The 18,183-nt window shown below is 40.5% G+C and overlaps 1 protein-coding gene across 2 annotated transcripts in view; it reads left to right on the top strand.

The window, feature by feature from the left end:
- The first annotated feature begins 2,299 nt into the window (after positions 1 to 2,299).
- Positions 2,300 to 18,183, top strand: part of FAM120B (family with sequence similarity 120B) — a 109,745-nt gene continuing 93,861 nt past the window's right edge. Inside the window, exons 1-4 of one of the 2 annotated variants that reach the window (XM_037817568.1) lie at positions 2,300 to 2,581; positions 10,052 to 10,198; positions 13,664 to 16,096; positions 17,439 to 17,619. In XM_037817568.1, coding sequence (XP_037673496.1) covers positions 13,685 to 16,096; positions 17,439 to 17,619 — 2,593 coding nt within the window. In that variant the 5' untranslated portion in view covers positions 2,300 to 2,581; positions 10,052 to 10,198; positions 13,664 to 13,684. The remainder of the gene's footprint in view (positions 2,582 to 10,051; positions 10,199 to 13,663; positions 16,097 to 17,438; positions 17,620 to 18,183) is intronic. The other variant, XM_037817569.1, reaches the window with a different exon arrangement.

Raw genomic sequence — 18,183 nt, 5'->3', positions numbered from 1 at the left:
TTATACCATTTTGTCCCTCATTTCTTCCATTACTGACTACTTTTGTATTCAGTTGATCTTTTGTAGTGAAGCATTTATACTCCCCTCTCATTTTCTTTTGCATGTGTATTTCTTAGATATTTTCCTTGTGGTTAGTGTAGGGCTTAAATTTAACATTTTAAATCTATAAAAATATCATTTGATGCTAACTTCCATAGCATATACAAACTCTTATTTTTATGTCTGTCTGTCCCACATTATCTCATTCTTGTCACAAATTACAACTTTATACATTGTATGCCCAACATACTGTATTCATAACTACTTATATTCATTTTGTAGTTTAGATCATGTAATTAGTAAAAAGTGGCATTGCAGTTCAAAAATATGACAATACCAGCATTTATATTTATCCATGTAGTTACTTTTACTAGAGATCTTTATTTATTCATATGGCTTTGAGCTACTATCTCGTGTCTGTTCCTCACAAACTGAAGAACTCCCTCTAGCTTCTCTCATCGGGCAGATCTAGTGGTGACAACTTCCTCAGCCTTTATTTATCTGGGAAGTCTTAACCTCTCCCCTCATGTCTGAAGGACAGTTTTGCCAGATACAGAATTCTTGGCTGACAGGTGTTTTTTTTTTTTTTTTTTTCTCCTTTTAGCAAGTTAATTATCATTCTGCCGCCTTCTCACCTCCAAGGTTTCTGCTGAGCTCTAATAGGCTGAGGTGAAAACATGGTGTCCTCTCATGTCTTTTCTAAGCTTGTGTCCTTCCAATCAATGCCCAATACTCCAATCTCCCAGGAAATTTGCAGCCTTTCCTCCTTGTCCTGGATGCTACTGCATGTCTCAACTGGGAATCCTTCCGTCAGGCAGCTGTGGCTTGATTGGTTTCTCAGGGTGCTTTCCCTTTCCTATCAGCTGCTTTGAAGTGCAGAACATGATCTGAAACAGACACTACTAGGAGCATCTTGGATCAGTCCCTCAGGCTGACACCCATCAGATTGGAGCCCAGTATACGCTCAGGGGTTACTCTGCTCCCTCCAGAACTCAGGATCAGGGATCTGCACTGGCAACATGGCCTGGCTCTTCTCTGAGCTGAGCTGGGTGGAGGCAAGGAGAAGGGCCAGTAAAGGCACCATGGGGTTTTCCTATTTTTAAGTTGACTTTTTCTTAATTCAGGCACTCACCCAGTTACTAAAACCCTTTAACTCTTTTTCCAGGGCTTTGAGAAAGTTGATTCTGCCATTTTAAATGCTTGTTTTTCAATGTTTCTGTGAGGCAATGGAATTTTAGAACTTCTTACTCTCCCATCTTACTGACGTCACCAATAATTCAGTTAAAAAATAAATTAGATTGGTTTCAAGCTTACTCTTTCACTTTGCTACCAAAATGTTCTCTTGGTTGTGGAGAAAAGGGTGGAGTTGTAGGTAAAGGAATGAAAATTGTGTATAATCTAAAGCCTATCTTATCTTTGAGCCCAAGGAAGCATGTCTTGAAAATGAACTTTACCTGTCTTAAAGGTGTTTCAGAAATAAGGTTGAAACTGTGGTCTAGAGTCCAAACTCCACATGACAACCAAGGCCCCTCATCAGGTTTATACTTGTTTATCCATCCAGTCTTATCTCCGCCATGCTCCCATGTATACATTGCATTCTAGCCATGGCAAATTAAAACTTCTCTAAAGCATCATGCTGCCTCACCTTTTGTTGCCTTTGCATTGTTCTTTTTCCTCTCTTACTGCCTGTGCCAGACGGGCAAATCTGCCCAATAGCAAGTCTCAGCTCAAGAGTAATTAGTAAGAGAACTGATAATAGTACCACTAATAGTAACAGTAGTAGTAATCATAATAACAAATGGCTAGGCTACCATTTTCGAGCTTACCATGGGCCATGCACTGTCTAATTTATTTTCATAAAAACTCAGTGAGGAAAGTACCATTATTATCCCAATTTTGCAGACGAGGAAGTTGAAGATACAGAGATTAAGTAACTTGCCCAAGGTCACAGCCGGGAAAGGCAGGGATTTTTCACCACTATGAAGCCCACTCTACCATTGTATGGTTCCACCAACCGTCCCAGGCTTCATATGACGTATGCAGCAGCTTGTTGGGATGGTAGTAAAAGCCTTTTTAGCCATTTTGCCTGGACTGTCATTAGGATGAGTTTTGCATTCCCATAACCCAGCGCGCAGTGGATGACTAGGAATTCTTTTTCAAAACCAAGGTATCAAGGACATAGGATAACCATCGGCTCACATAAGACGGCGGCACAAACAAGAACAGGTTCTCGGCTCTTGGCGGGATAAACGAGAGGGGGAAAATGGACCGCGCCCAACGGCTCCAGAAACCTACTCAGCGGCGGGACGGAAGCCCTCAGCTGAACCACGTGGTCTCCGGGGCAGCGGGATGGCAGCGCCTGCGCACTGCGCGAGATGGGTGCCCCTGCGCAAGGAGACCAGCGCGCCTGCGCACAGCGGCACCTCCAGGGCTCTGCGGCAGCCGGGCGGGGCCATGACCGGAAGCGGAAGTGAATGTCAAGGGCAGAGCGGAGCGGTTGCGGTGGAGGCTGCGGCGGCGGGCGTCGCGGGCGCTTCTCTAGGTAGGGCCAGGCCCGAGTGGACCAGCACCCTCGCCAGGCTTCGCTCCCTGCTTCTCCCTGCGGCCCGGCGTCCTTGCCTACTCCATCTCGGCTGCCAGCCCCCACCCCAGCTGTGGCTTCCTCGTGTCGTTGCCACCGGGGCTGCCAGTGCCTCCGTCTCATGTCATCTTCATGTTTGTCCTTGGTCAGTCCCAGGTTCCCCTTGACATGCTGGGTCCATTCCATTCACCCTTCCCCCGCCGGGGCTGCGGTCCTCCATCTCCACGTCATTTCTCCCCTCTTGACTGTGTCGCCGCAGCTGCATCCCACCCCCCACACGGTCCTGGCTTCTGACCTCCACGTCCCTGTGTGACTGTGGCTTTCGAGTGGTCTCGGTATCTCACTCCCCCATTACCTGTGATTTGTCCTCTCATCTCTTCAGACCTCCTTCCTTCTCCCTGTAGACTCGTGTCTCCTTGGAGCCTAGCCGAGGTTTACTGCAACTACATCATCCCTTGCTCTCCGCTGATCTCCCTTCTCTGTGGCTGTTTCCTTGACTTCTCCATCCTAGAGCCGTCTCTGAACCTGACCCCTTCCTTTGAGAGATGGGTTCTGGTTTACATGTGTCCTTTACATGTTAGACCTGTTATCGTTTGTTTGCCCATCTTCTTGATTTTTCTGATCATCCCATAAAGACGTTTACTGTGACTTCTTCACTTGCATCTCGGTACTTCTGTACCCATTTTTCCTCTCTAATATGCTCTGGGCTGCCCCTGAACCAGGACCCCAGCACCTCCTAAGTCCTAGGTCCTCAGGAATAGAAAGATGAAAAGGCAGAGTTCCCTGCCAGCAAGGAACTCACAGACTAATGGGATAACCCTTAGAGTCGAACGAGTACAACACTGCAGAAAGCATAGTAGTAGCTCAGAGGATGATTTGCCTTATTCTGCCAAGAAGATGCCAGGAAGACTCCACAAAGGGGGTGGAATTTGAGCAGAGCTTTGCATAAGTAGGGTTTGGCTGGTGAAAGACAGTCAGGAGGCTGTTCATGACTGAGGGAACAGGATGTTTAAGGCATGAAGGTTTGGGAATTACAAGGAGTTTAGCATTGCTGGGCAAGATATATTGGGTATGGATGAGAAATGGCAGGAAGCTAAAGAGAATTTGGAGCAAGGAAGTGATGGGATCAGATTTTGGCGTTAAAAAAATCAGCCTGGTGGTCTAGTGATGACGGTGTGGAGCTACTCTAATGATTGACAATCAGAGGGCAAGAGAGACATTTCACAGCCTGGAAATGGTAGCGGAGAGGACTTAGAGGTGAATTTGATGGGAGGTAAAGAAGTGAGAGGGTAGAATTTCTAATGGCTCCCAGAGTTTTGACTTAAATACTTGAGATGATTCAGAGTGAGAGCTCCAAATAGGGAGCAACTTTGGAGGATCACGTTCCTTACCACTCACCTCTCGAAATGTACTGAACTGTCTGATTATCATTTGTAGCTGCCACGTGTGATTCTTCTGCATTCTGTTGTGTTTTGACCTCAGGGCCATTTCTGAATCATTGGCACTCCTTTGCATGGGTTCTTTGACTTATTCACCTTTGGACTTCGCTGTTAGGAACCTCCCTCTCTGCCACCACTCCAGCTGTCACACACTGTATTTTAATTTTTTCATCACCTTATCTCTGCTGTCTCTAAAGTCACTCCATTGTGTGTGTGTGTGTGTGTGTGTGTGTGTGTGTGTGTGTGTTCTTTCTGATCTTGCCATTCCTTTTGTCATTGAATTCTAATTTCATTTTCCTGACTAGTTGTGTTCTTAAAAAGCATTGACAGTAGCATAGCTTCATCAGGTCCCTCACCATTCCTCTCTCTCTCTCTCTCTGTATATATACAGAGAGAGAGAGAGAGAGATACATATATTGACATATGTATGTATAATTTCTTGACCACCCTACCTCCCAGTTTTGTTGTTTGCTTTTTAAACACCTATCTTTCAGACATACTGAAATTTCTGATCACCTCTAGCCCACTGTTTTCTCGTTTGTAAGATGGCTACAGTAGATGACATCTGAGTTCACGTTCAGTATTTAACACTGAGATTCTACCCCATCACTGACGTACATTTCCTTTATGGGGGAAGATTTACCATAAAGCTGATGAAGTTCAATCTTCAGGGCCCCTCATTTGCATGGACCCCTTCCAAGGCACTGGGAAGGATCTTAGCTATTTTGTATTCGTGATTTTGTATTCTGTTTTAAAAAGAGGGACCCAAATTATATAAGTTTCAGGCCCTACAAAACTTGAATCCCTACAAACTGACCATTTGTCAGTTGTCATTTATGATTTGTCATTTATCCTGCTGTCTTGGGGTTTGTGTTCTTACCCTTCAAACTTTCCCCTCCCTACCTCCTGCTCCTTCACCATCTTGTGGGTGTGTGTTTGTTACTGAGCCATAGAAAGTATCAATGGAAATGATGACGTCCGTGCTTTAACTTGAATTTGTTTTGCTTGATTGTCACAGAAGGCAATGTTAGAGTTTAGTAACTCACATGTTGGGCAGAATCTTTGTAACTCCTTTGTTGAAAGTTTAAATGCATGTGTTAGATTTATTTGATCACTGGGTTGTCATCTCCTTCAAGAAAAGGTTGATGGTAAGAATGAAAATCTGCTTAATTGAGAGCATAAAAACAACTCTTATCTCCATGGAAACTGGAGTTATCACTGCTGAAATTCATTCTGAAGAATTTATTGGAACCTTTCTTTTATTATTTTGAACATGAGGCAACTCAGTGCTGTCAGTTATTTTTATATAGAGCTTTATAAGAAGCATAAAGGAATTTTTAATTTGCTTTTAGACATTTGTTTCTTTGGAAGATGTTCTGTTGGAACAAATCTTCAGAGGTTTACAACATGTTATTTAAGATTTAAATTATTTATAGAAATGTAATAAGGTATTCCTAAAGGATTTTAAGTAGGAGTTTAAAAGCTACCAAACTTGAAAGGTAAATCATTATCTTATTTTTAAAAAATAGAAATCAGTGATGTACAGAGAAGTTAACTGATTTATCTTCAGTCATACAGTAAATTTTGGGGCCCTTGCTAGCCAAAAAAAATCAGCTCCTGAGCACCCTTTCCTTTGCAAACAAATATTACTCAATAGAGAGGAGGAGTCCATTGACATCAGCTCTTGTTACAGATCAGATTGTATCTGTCCGCACTGTATCTATCTTCTTGTCTACATCCATGTGTGTATATTGCTCAGGTTCTATGAAAGTGGGCAGTGCTAAATCTGTTCCACTAGGACTTCAGCCTAAAGAAGTAACTCAGTATGAATTCAAGTAAATTATTATGAAGTCATTAACAATAAAACCAAGGCCAATCAGAAAGTAACATTTTCTAAATAGAATATTCTGGATAACTTAAATTTTTGCCCCATTAATCACCAAAATATCCCGCTTAGGATGGGAGTCTTTCTAAAATACATTATTTCTCTGCTTGCTTAAACACATTGTGTTGAATGTGATACAAACTTTACCTAATGATCCCAAGTAAATATTTTAAACATAATTTATGTCATGATGCAGTGATATTCTTAGGACTTGTTGATGGATATATAGCTCTTTCCTCTATTCTTTGTTTGGAGTTTTTATATGTTTCCAGGTTTTTTTGTTTGTTTGTTTGTTTTAGTTTTTCTGTCCCTTTCATTTTCTCTATGTCAACTGTTGACACTGTTGTCAGTATGTCTGCCTAAAGTTGCCCTTTCTATAATTTTCTCTACTCTGACATTAGGAGGTAATTGTTAGAATGGAATAAAAAAAGAGCATATAAATCATGAATAAAAGTCTGAGGAAGTCTTCCTGAATAAATTTTGTAAGCTTTCATACATGAACTGTGGCTTATATTGGAGTCTTTCTCAAATCTGGATAATAAGATGTTATGAAAATGTTATAAATAAATGCATTTTTCTCCTTTCTCTGTTTGGTGACATGGTTTTCACATTGTGCTTCATCAGTCTCTAGGGGATTTTGTAGAGCTATAATGCGATGGGGCAAGGCCAAGGATACAGAGTAGGTGGCTCACAAGACCAGAGAACCAGCTTTGGTCCTGATCATTTTCTTGAGGCCGTTGGGAATGGACTAGTGATCAGGAAAACCTTCAGGCAGGGGAACTCTCTGGGCTAAAGGTAGATCCTGTGGGATAGTTCTGGAATGAGTTATTTGGTTCTCCTGGCTTGTGCATCGGAAGCAACCAGATCACTATAAAATTCAGTGGTAGATGGGCATGCGGCGAGGGAGTGGGGCAGAGTGGGAGGAACACAAGCTTTGGAGGAGCAAGGTTGGAATCTCAGCTTCACTGTTTCAGTGTCTGTGACCTTAGGCAGGTTACTTAATGAGCACATGGCCCGCTGGCTCCGCAGCCTTCCTTGCTGAAGAGAACAAAACAGACAATCTCTTTCCTACCCTTCTTTGCAGCTTGGGTGTGTGCATGTGGTCTAATTCAGGTCAGTGGGACTAGAGGGAAAGTCTGCTCTGGGGCTTTTAGAATAAACTGCACATATTCAAACTACAATTTGATAAATTTCGACATGTGTATACCCGTACAGTCATTCTCCCCTCCATTCCCAGGCAACCATTGAGCTGCTCTCTTTTCCAGCTGACTCTGAGCTTTGCCGCCTTCTTTCAAGATTCAGCATCTCCTTTAGGGACTTTGTCTTCTTCATGGTTGTATCCGCAGCTCCTAGCATGGGACCTGGAGCCTAGCAAATACTAGGTGAATGTTTACAGAATGAAGGTATGAATTTGACTGAGTCTAGATCAGCTGACCTTGATATGTCCTCTGAAGACATCATACCCAACTGGTAAAAAAACAAACAGCTTTAAAAATCTTTCATCTCTCTTTGACTCTTGCTTCATGTCTTCCATCTGCCTGTTATTTCCCGTCTTCACCTGGCCAGTGCCTCCCTTTCATTGGGGTCTCAGGTTAAATGCCATTTCCTCAGGGAAGCCATTTTTGATTCCTAAACTAAGTTGGGTCTCATCTCACTCTGTACTTTTTCTGTACTAACACACAGTCATGTCCAAGTGATTGTGGCTTGTTAAATGTTTTCCCTGCTAGATTGTAAGCTAGAGGTCTGGGGTGCTGTCTTTTTCGTAACTCAGTGTGTCTAATAGAGTGTCTGACATAGGATACCTGATGAATTAGTAAACCAAATTTATTTTCAAAAATTAGTTGGTTTTTTGAGGGGAAACGAGTATTCGTGGCTTACAAATGGATCAACCCTGTTGGAGAATAACTACCGATATATGTTTATATTTTCAATCAGCGATTTCACATCTCGAATTTTCCCAAGGAAATGGTCAGAGATGTGCTCAAAGATTTGTATGCAAGGATGCCACTCACATTCTTATTTATTAGTATGCAATGTAGGAAATAACCTAGATATTCGACAGTAGGGTTAAATAACTCATTTTCCACATTGTTTATTCTTTAAAAATCACATTGTAGGGGAATGTTAAAATAATTATCTGAGAATATGTTCATAATAAATATGTAAGAGCAGATTCTTGGAAATTATGATCCTAATTTTTTAAAACAATGAGTAATACAAAAAGACTGGAAACACATACTCTAAAATGTTTATAGTTGTTATCTTTGGAAGATGCTGTTATGGTGGTTTTGTTTTGTTTTGTTTTGTGCTTTCTCTGAAATTTCTGTAAATATCATGGTTAATTTTTTAATTAGATTTTGTTTTACAAATGAATACATTCCTGATATTTAAAAAAATCTAGCTCATAAAAATCCTAAATCACTAAAATTTCTATGGCTTTGTTTTAAATTTTGAGATATTTTAAGAATTTTTGCTGGTGCTTGACTGATTTTTCTAAACTTTAGGAAATTCATAAGCTGTTGAACAAATTTATAATGTAAATAAAATTGCAGAGTATGTTAAACTACTTAATAGAACAGATATTTTAAGCACCTTAGAAACAGCAGTTTTTAAAAAAAGATACTTGGTAACTTTTAAAATATTTTATTCCTTAGGTCTCTTGTTAATTCATGTTGACATTTGAGAAGTAATTCTGAGTTACTGTACTCATAGGGTACTGTTTTTATTTCACTCCTTAGAAAAAGTGAAGAATGTCTTGAATTCAATGATGTTATATGACACAGTGGTTGACAATTTTGGCTTAAGGAACTCACTGGAAATAAGACAAAGCCATGAATTGTTGCACACGTGCACATTTTGCCCATAGTTTCAGAATGTTTATGAAGCCCAGTTTTTAACACATTATTGAATGTGTACTGTATGTAGGCACCGTACCAAGCCCCAAACACAGCTACCACTGTGACGTAGGTCTTACAAACCTCATTTCACAGATAAGGGCAATAAAGCTTAGAGAATTCAGTAACTCAGGTTTCATTGCTTTTAAGTGGGCTGTTAGGATTTGAACTCAGTTCAGTTGTATTCTGGAGTCTTCCCTTTTGTCAGTGATACTCCATTACCCATCATTGTGTTATTCTTCCATGACATAGCTGAGAGGGGTAGATGGACAGACTGCTGTCTTCAAGTCTGCCATCCACCAGTTTTCTGAATATCGGCTCCAGAATGTTCCAGAGAGACCTCCAGCATCTGTGAAGGCTCCAGACCATCCTGGTTCCTGATAGCTATACCTAGTTCTGTTAAAGAACATTGTAATAGCGATAGGCTTTACATTGCTTGTGTGAATAAGCTTCTTTTAGACAGCAGTTTGGAATTATTGGAAAACTCAGCAGTTTGAATGAGCCTTCAAGCCCGACTTGACACTTGCCCTTAGGTCTGTTCACCTGGTTGTACTGTCTGTGAGTTCATAAATGCTCAGTAAACCTTGAGCAGTTACCATGTCCTGTGTGCTGGCACGGCTTAAATATTAATGTCCTGGACTTTTCCATTGTTACCCAACTGATGGTCAGAAGGCCCCTATAAATTCCGCTTTTTAGGTGGCGTTACGGGGAGGAGAAAAGAAAGAGACCACACCTCAGATATTCCATGTCAAGCTATAGCAGAACTTCACTGAGGGCCCTAGTCCAGCCATCATGTTAACCATTGTTGAGAAAAATTATCTCGTAGGTGGAAATAAAGCCAAAAGGACTGCATGTTTTATCAGTGCCATACTGGGTCATTGTTTTAATAGGTTCACCCACAATTATTTATTTAGTTTTCTAAGAGAATGTACCTCTGTTTGACATTGTTGTTTATTAATGATTGAAGTCCAAACACTGTGACATTACATGTAAATTTGTAGATTTTTGTTTGGTAGAGATATAAGTTATTATTCTTGTCTGGTAAATATAACCCCAAAGGGTATGGTTTTATTACTCTGTAGGATTTTAACGAGATTTGCCTACAGCTTAAAAACAAAACAAAAGAAAAAACTTATTTTAATGTGCCTTTCCGGATGGCTGTATAAACTCTAGTTCCTCAAATGCTCTTTGAACCAGCTTTTCCATCTTACAGGCGACCACAGCTGCCAGGTACTGGCTGGCCTCGTACAGAAACTGCTCTACATGAGAAAACATCTCCATGGGCTGTTCATACGTCCGTCTGTTCTTGTGTCCCCAGTGATGGCAGACAGGTAGTCTTCCACCTATCTATCTGTGGCAGGTAAGAGTGATATGTTATTCTTGCTAAGGCATGCCACTTTATTCATTTCGATGAATGCTTGTAAAGATCAAAAGATTACGAGTAAAGGATCTTCTGTATTTCTTTTCCTCTTCTCTCCCCTGTCCCATTTAAGTGTAACCCAACACACTGGGATCGGTCCAGCCATAAGAGGAGAAAGAAATTATTCTGAGGATTAAGGGTACTTCTAGAATGACTTGCTTCTAGCTGTACTTGTAGACCCACTAGAACACCTCTTTATTGGAATTCTCTGCATTTATGGGGTTTTTTCCCCAGAACTATTTTGTAACTATTTAAGGACAGTAATTCTGTTATACTCTTTTTGCTCACAAATGGATCCTATAAATTTGTTGATTCCTGATTTCCCATTACCCACTGCCCTTTGATTCATTCATTTATTCATTCATTCACAAATATTTATCGGGCACCTCTGATGCCAGGTACCATGCTGGATGTTGGGGAGTATGACAGTGAATGGCCTCATCTGCCCCTCAAAAGGCCCACATTAGTGGTAGGGGCTCTCAGAAAGTGAAAGACTAGAATTTGGGCAATAAACTTCTACATAACGAAATGTATCTTCAGCTTTCTTTCTGAACAATTATTTAGATAAAAATTTCCTGTATGATTTTCAGAGAGTATAAATGAGTGGGTGATAACTTGTAGTTATCCATATATGTTTGTATGTATGTATATATTTTGCAGTCACCCTAAAATAACTATGCTTAGAGAATGAAAGCCTCTTAGCAATAAAAACAGAAAAGAAAAACTCAAAAAAGTAATAGCCACAAAGTCTTTCTATATCTTTTTAGACATCTCATTTCACACCACACTAAAATGGGTGTTTGGATATTCAGAAACTGCACTGAATAAATGGGTAGCATGAATATTTAATGCTTTGAAGAAGCTGAAACACTGAAAGGCATCCTTTAATGTCACAAGTTCCCAAATCTTGTCCTATCCAAATTTTTCTTTGTAAATGCTTTAGAAGAACACATTGTCATATGACACTCCTGAGCTCATTTGAATTTTGTGATTCAAAATGTGAGAGATCAGCAGTGTGACGGACAGGAAAAACTAGTACCTGCTTAGTTAAAAGAGTGAATTTTTTCACATTTGGAGTGAGGAAAAAAGGAGAAACATTTGAATTAAATCACAGCAGAAGACTGAGCCTGACTTCTGACAAAATAAAGAGGAGACTGTTTGAGAAATTCAGTGTTGTCACTTGGGGTTTTAGTAGAAAAAGTCTTGAAACAAAAATCCCTTTTTATTTGTGAAGAAAGGCAGCCAAATGTTGCAGAAGCCGCGGCACCGAAAGCTGGGAGTGAAGGGAGAGTTTTAATTTTGCTCCCTCTCCCAGATGCATCTCCAGGGTTTGTGTCAGCTTGGTTTGCATTTTAAGCAGCCCAGCTGGGTACCTGGGAGCCCAGCGAGCCTCCTGGGCCGCCGGTGACTGGCTTTGTGGAGGAGTGTTCAGAGGCCGATGATGTGATTTGCTGTGGCATCCTCAGCCCAGAGCCTGGTGCAGAGGGAGGGAAACAGCCGGACCCTGTTTGTAAGATTCCAAGTACAATTTTACCTCTGGTCCTTTTACCATCAACAAACCTGGGAAGGCCTGCTTAAATCAAAGCAGCAAGGCACAGAACAGTGCTCTAGAATTTGTGAAATAGGAGTTGTTTTTATTATTATTATTATCCATTCTGACTAATCTTCCTTTCCTAAGCCTGTCCCTTGCCTGTGATGTTGGAATAATGTGAGAAAAAAATCACCCTGCTTCAGAAATACAGGGAACCTTACTCTAGGCATAGGATCCTGCCTAGGATCCAAACTGTAGAACTACGTAGAACATGGTTGAAATAACCATGTTATGAGGTCCAGTTTCCACTTCAAAAACTGAAACACCTTGGCTGTGTTTCCAAGAGAGATACTGGGCTGGTAATGGCTGTGGTGATTTGGGTTATGTGTATTCATGTACTCCATTATACTCAGTAACTTATGATCAGGACGTCTCCAAATTTCAGCATAAAACGTGTGCTATTTATTTCCACATAACCTTTGTGTATTTTCCTTGTTAAAAGCTGTTAAACAGATTACGTCTCTTATTAGGGGCCAGTGTCCATTGACAAATCAGTAAATTCTTAAAGATAATCCTGTGAGGCTGCCATTCCTCAATCTAGTAATTTACTTAGTTTCTTCATTTGCAAAATAGAGTTGGTGATGCTTACCTGTCAGGGTTATTTTTAAGGTTAAAAATGATGTCTTTAAGTGCCTAGCTCTGTCTGGTAGGTAGTAAGTACACTATCATATAATAGCTGTTTTTAATTTTCTAGCTTAGCCAACTGATGACTACTGTTCTCAGTTATTATCCTAGCAGAGGTATCATTTGCTCTTGCATTGCTCTTGGAAATGAAGGATTTTTGTTTTTGTTTTCTTACAAGGCACCTTTTAAAGCCCTGATGACTCTTACTGTGAAATGAACTGACTGTTAAGAGAAAAGGTGCCATCACCATAAGGGAATGGGGCTTTTCTGAGCCTTGATGAACGTTATTATCTCCTTGAAGAATTGTCCATGTAATAAGTACTTGGCTTAGGTTTTTCCCAAACTTTGAAATCTAGCTCTTTGAACTACTTTTATCTTTCTAAGTTTTAGAATGGGCAGTTTTCTGCTGAAAGTCAGTCACTGTCTCAAATGTTATAAACATTTGGCATAGTGAAATTAAGTAGGTTTTTTTTTTTTTTTTTTTTAACAACTTTGAGGTATACTTGACATAAAATAAACTGTACACGTTTGAAGTGTGCACTTTGGTAAATGTAACATATAGTATACACCTGGGAAACTAGCACTGCAGTCAAGGTAGTGAACATATCTGTCACCCTCAGAAGTTTCCCCTTTGTAAATCCCTCCTTCCTGCTCACCCCCTATCCCCAGCCAACTTCTCATCTGCTGCAGATTAGCTTAATTTTAGGTTAACTTGAGTTTTACATAAATGGAATTATACAGTGTAGACTATTTTTTATTTTTGGTCTGGCTTCTTTCACTCAACAAAATTATTTTGAGAATCATCTATGTTGCGTGTATCTATTTACATTTTAGGTTTTTAAATCTAACTTCTTGAGTCCCTAGATAGGAAATAGTACCTCTTTGAAAACTCTTACCTGGTGTTTTCATTTGGTTGAGGAATCTTTTGAATCTCAGTCTTAATAAATCTTAAGATTGCCACACTACATTGTCTTTTTGCAAGTCTATTTCAACTTATATTTAGTAATGCTCTTTAGATATTAAAACTGAAAACTCTTTAGGCACCTAACAAGCATTTCATGTTACCTTATTGACAAGTTTCTTGGGAAATAGAGAGTGAATTTAAATACTGTCGTGTGTTTACTTTGAAAAGTGCCATATGTCTTTGATGATGCCATCATTACTAATTCCAAATTTATTTTTCTTTCCAGATCCTTTCCAGGAGTTCCATTATGGGTGTGAGAGGCTTGCAGGGATTTGTGGGAAGTTCCTGTCCACATATATGTACAGTAGTAAATTTCAAAGAACTGGCAGAAGAGTACCGAAGCAAGCATCCTGGATGTACTCCAGCCATTGTGGTCGATGCCATGTGCTGTCTCCGATACTGGTATACTCCAGAATCTTGGATCTGTGGAGGCCAGTGGCGAGAATACTATTCTTCTTTGAGAGATTTTGTTAAAACTTTTACAGCTGTTGGCATCCAGTTGATATTCTTTTTTGATGGCATGGTGGAGCAGGATAAGAGAAATGAATGGGTGAAACGAAGACTCAAGAACAGCAGAGAGATAGCCAGGATTTTTCATTATATCAAGTCACACAGGGAGCAGCCAGGCAGAAATATGTTTTTCATCCCCTCAGGGCTGGCCATATTTACACGATTTGCTTTAAAGACACTGGGTCAGAAAACATTGTGTTCATTACAGGAAGCAGACTATGAGGTGGCTTCTTATGGTCTCCAAAATAACTGTCTTGGAATTCTCGGAGAAGATACTGATTACTTAATTTATAATACTTGTCCCTACTTTTCAATTAGTGAGCTCTGCTTGGAAAGTCTAGATACTGTCATGCTCCATAGAGAGAAACTTTGTGAGACTCTAAATCTCAATATAACAGATCTTCCTCTTTTGGCCTGTCTACTTGGCAATGACATAATCCCAGAAGGCATGTTTGAAAGTTTCCGGTACAAGTGCTTGTATTCCTATACTGCTATAAGAGAGAACCTTGACAAAAAAGGTAACATTATCTTAGCTGTAGCAGATCATATATCTAAAGTTCTTCACTTGTATCAAGGTGAGAAAAAATTAGAAGAGATGTTACCTTTGGGACCAAATAAAGCTCTTTTTTATAAGGGAGTGGCATCATATCTGTTGCCAGGACAGAAATCTCCATGGTTTTTCCAGAAACTCAGAGATGGAGTAACTTTGGACAAGCAAGTAGTGTCCATGAGTTCAGATCCTGAATCCAAGCAAGTTCCCACATGCACAGACCCTAAATCCAAGCAAGAAGTTCCCATGCGTACCGATCCTAAATCCAAGCAAGAAGTTCCCATGCGTACTTTCCCTAAATCCAAGCTAGAAGTTCCCATGCGTCCTAATGTTAAATCCAAGATAGTTCTTGTGTGCACTGAGCCTAAATCCAGGCTAGGAGTTCCGATGCGTCCTAACATTAAATCCAAGATAGTTCCTGTATATATAGACCCTACATGCAAGCTAGGAGTTCCCATGCATACAGAATCTGAGTCCAAGCATGAAGTTCCCATGCATAGAGACCCTTCACCCAAGCATGGAGTTCCCATGCATACAGACCCTGGATCCAAGCAAGAAGTTCCCATGCATACAGACCCTGGTTCCAAGCAAGAAGTTGCCATGCTTAGAGACCCTTCATCTGAGCAAGAAGTTCCCATGCATACAGGCCCTGGATCCAAGTATGAAGTTCCCATGCATGCAGACCCTGGATCCAAGCAACAAGTTCTTACATGTACAGACCCTGAATCCAAGCAAGAAGTTCTCATACATACAGACCCTGCATCCAAGCACCAACTTCCCATGCATACAAACTGTGAATCTAAGCAAGAAGTTCCCGTGCATACAGACCCTGAATCCAAGCAGAAAGTTCCAACGCATACAGACCCTGAACCCAAGCAAGAAGTTTTCAGGCATACAGACCCTGAGTCCAAGCAAGACGTTCCCATGAGTACGGACCCTGTGTCCAAGCAAGATGTTCCCACGTGTACAGACCCTGAGTCCAAGCAAGACGTTCCCACGTGTACAGACCCTGAGTCCAAGCAAGATGTTCCCACGTGTACAGACCCTGAGTCCAAGCAAGACATTCCCATGAGTACAGACCCTGAGTCCAAGCAAGGCTTTCCCACGTGTACAGGCCCTGAATCCAAGCAAGACGTCCCCACGTGTACAGACCCTGAATTTAAGCAAGACGTCCCCATGTGTATAGACACTGAATCCAAGCAAGAAGTATCCATGTATACAGACCATGAATCTAAGCAAGAAGTATCTATGTGTACAGACCCTGAATCCAAGCAAGAAGTATCCATGTGTTCAGAACCTGAATCCAAGCAAGAAATTCCTATGTGTACAGACCCTTCTTCCAAGCAAGAAGTAACCATGAGTTCAGGCCCTGAAACCAAGCAAATACTGCCCATAGTTACAGACCCTGAATCTAAGCTAGAAACACCCATGCATACAAACCCTGAAATTAAACAAGTGGAACCCATGAATATGGAGCCTGAAATTAACCAAAAAGTAACCAAGAATTCAGACCCTGAAATCAAGCAACAAGTAGCAATTTACTTAGCCCCTGAAATCAAGCAAGAAGTAACCATCATTTCAGATCCTGAAATCTTAAAGGTATTTAGATGTGCTCACCCAAATCTAATAGGCCATGATTGAAAATGTATCAATTGTTGAATTTGTCAGTGAATATTTATTGACCGTTTGCAATGGGGAACACAAGAATGGGAATCTGTGAGTCTAGGGAATATGGCATAATGCATGTGAAAACCCACAATATAATCTGTATTTGCTATTGTTACATGAATATTGCAGAAACGAGCTCTTGGAATTAGGAGGAGAGAGATCATTGTGGGTTAAGGCAACCAGGGAAAAGTTGTCAGAAGAGGTAGAACTAGAGCCACATCTCAGTGGGGACCAAAATTTGCTTTGAATAGACTCAGGGCCTGGGAGAATATTAAACATGTAAGTTTTGGAATCTTTGTGTTTCCTTCGAGAACATGAGTCGAATAGTCAGACTTGGGCAAGGGGTTCAAAAGGAGATGCAGGGAGAAAAATTTGGAAAGAAGCTGCAACCAGATTGTGGAGTTTATTACATGCCACACTGGGAATCTGACCTTATCTGAAAGGAATACAGAGCCTTATGCCCAGCTTCGGAAGAAACATTTGATATAGAACCTGGAAACTAGGTAGCAGTTTACCAAAAGGACCAGGTGAGGAAAAGATACCAGATGTAACAACTGGAGTGAAAATATGGAGGTATGAAAGTATGACTAAAGCACAGAGGTGAGGGTAGTGTCTGCCTTGACTTGACGCCTGTGAGCAAGCCCAGTGCATTCTTATTTAATCCCCCACAAGTGTTCATGGCACTCATGCTGGACCCTTTGTATCCGACTGGATTATAGCAGATTTATGGGGTAAAATGATGTATAAGGCTAGAAAAGTGAATGGAAGCCTTGTAGTGAGGACTTTGAATGTTAGAGTATAGAATTTACAGGAGCCATTCAAATGTCTCAAGGAGGAGAGTGATTGGACCTGTCTTTCCAAGAAAAGAATATGGCTGTGGTGTGAAGGATGGGTTGGATTGGGGGAGAAAAGGAGGCAGAGGGTCAAAGGGTTCAGCTAAGAGCCTTTAAGTATTACATAGGTGAAAAACAATGAGCACTTGAAATAGACAAATTGATAAGATACCACAGAGATAAATAGGATGAGACTGGTAGATGATGGGACATATGAGGAGGGGGGCGAGTGATACAGATGAAGTTTTGAATCTGGAAGCCTAGAGCAAAGGAAACAGAAAAACCAGCTTGATGTCATGAGTTTGAATGACAGTTATTCCATTTCTGAGTGCCTTAGGAAAAAACTGGCATATGATCCAGGGTATGACCTTTTTCTATTTGATGGTTACTATTTTGTTTTCAAGGGAAACTCAGTTGTGTTGTATGTAAATTTTGAACAGGTTGCTAAAGCACATCATGTCCAAGGTGAAAGCTACCTGGTGTACAATATTATGTGCAGTGGCGAGATTGAATGTGGCAACACCTTGGAAGACGAGCTTGATCAGGCTCTGCCGAGCCAGGCCTTCGTTTACCGTCCTGTCCGACAGCGTGTTTACTGGCTCATACTGGGAGACTGTAGAGGTGAGAACTGATGGGTCTGTCTCAGTACCGGTTCTGTATGGAGTTGAAGCCTGAGAAACTAGCCAGATGAAGCAGAATGTGTTCTTCCAGGATATGGAGACAATTAAAGGGAGTTTTGGTTCTCCATAAAGTCTATAATTGAGAATACCATTCACATCTGCAAGAATTTAGGGATAAATGCCATGGGACATTTATATATAATTAGCAAGCAGTTGATCAGTATTCATTAAATGGAGAGTGCATTGTTTCTATAAAATGTCATAGTTTTATGCCTTAAAAGGAGTTGTGTTTTTTAAAAAATGTGAAAAATTCTTTCCTGCTATAGGAGTATAAGGTATGTTTATTATTAGAAGACAATGTCTCTACTTAGTCACCCCTCAAAATGTGATTTTCATAAACTAATTTTGCAGAATCTAGTACATAAGATTTAAAAATATAAACAAAAAATGTTTTTTGGAAAGAAGATTTTCCTTTACAGTTGTTATAATTAATTTTAGTTTTTGCCCATCTATATTTCCATTGCGCACTAGCAACACGAGTAGAGGAAGGACCGTCCGTGGCCGG

This window comes from Choloepus didactylus, chromosome 24 (genome assembly GCF_015220235.1).
Source record: "Choloepus didactylus isolate mChoDid1 chromosome 24, mChoDid1.pri, whole genome shotgun sequence".
NCBI lineage: Eukaryota > Metazoa > Chordata > Mammalia > Pilosa > Megalonychidae > Choloepus > Choloepus didactylus.
This window is presented reverse-complemented; position numbering and strand designations above follow the sequence as displayed.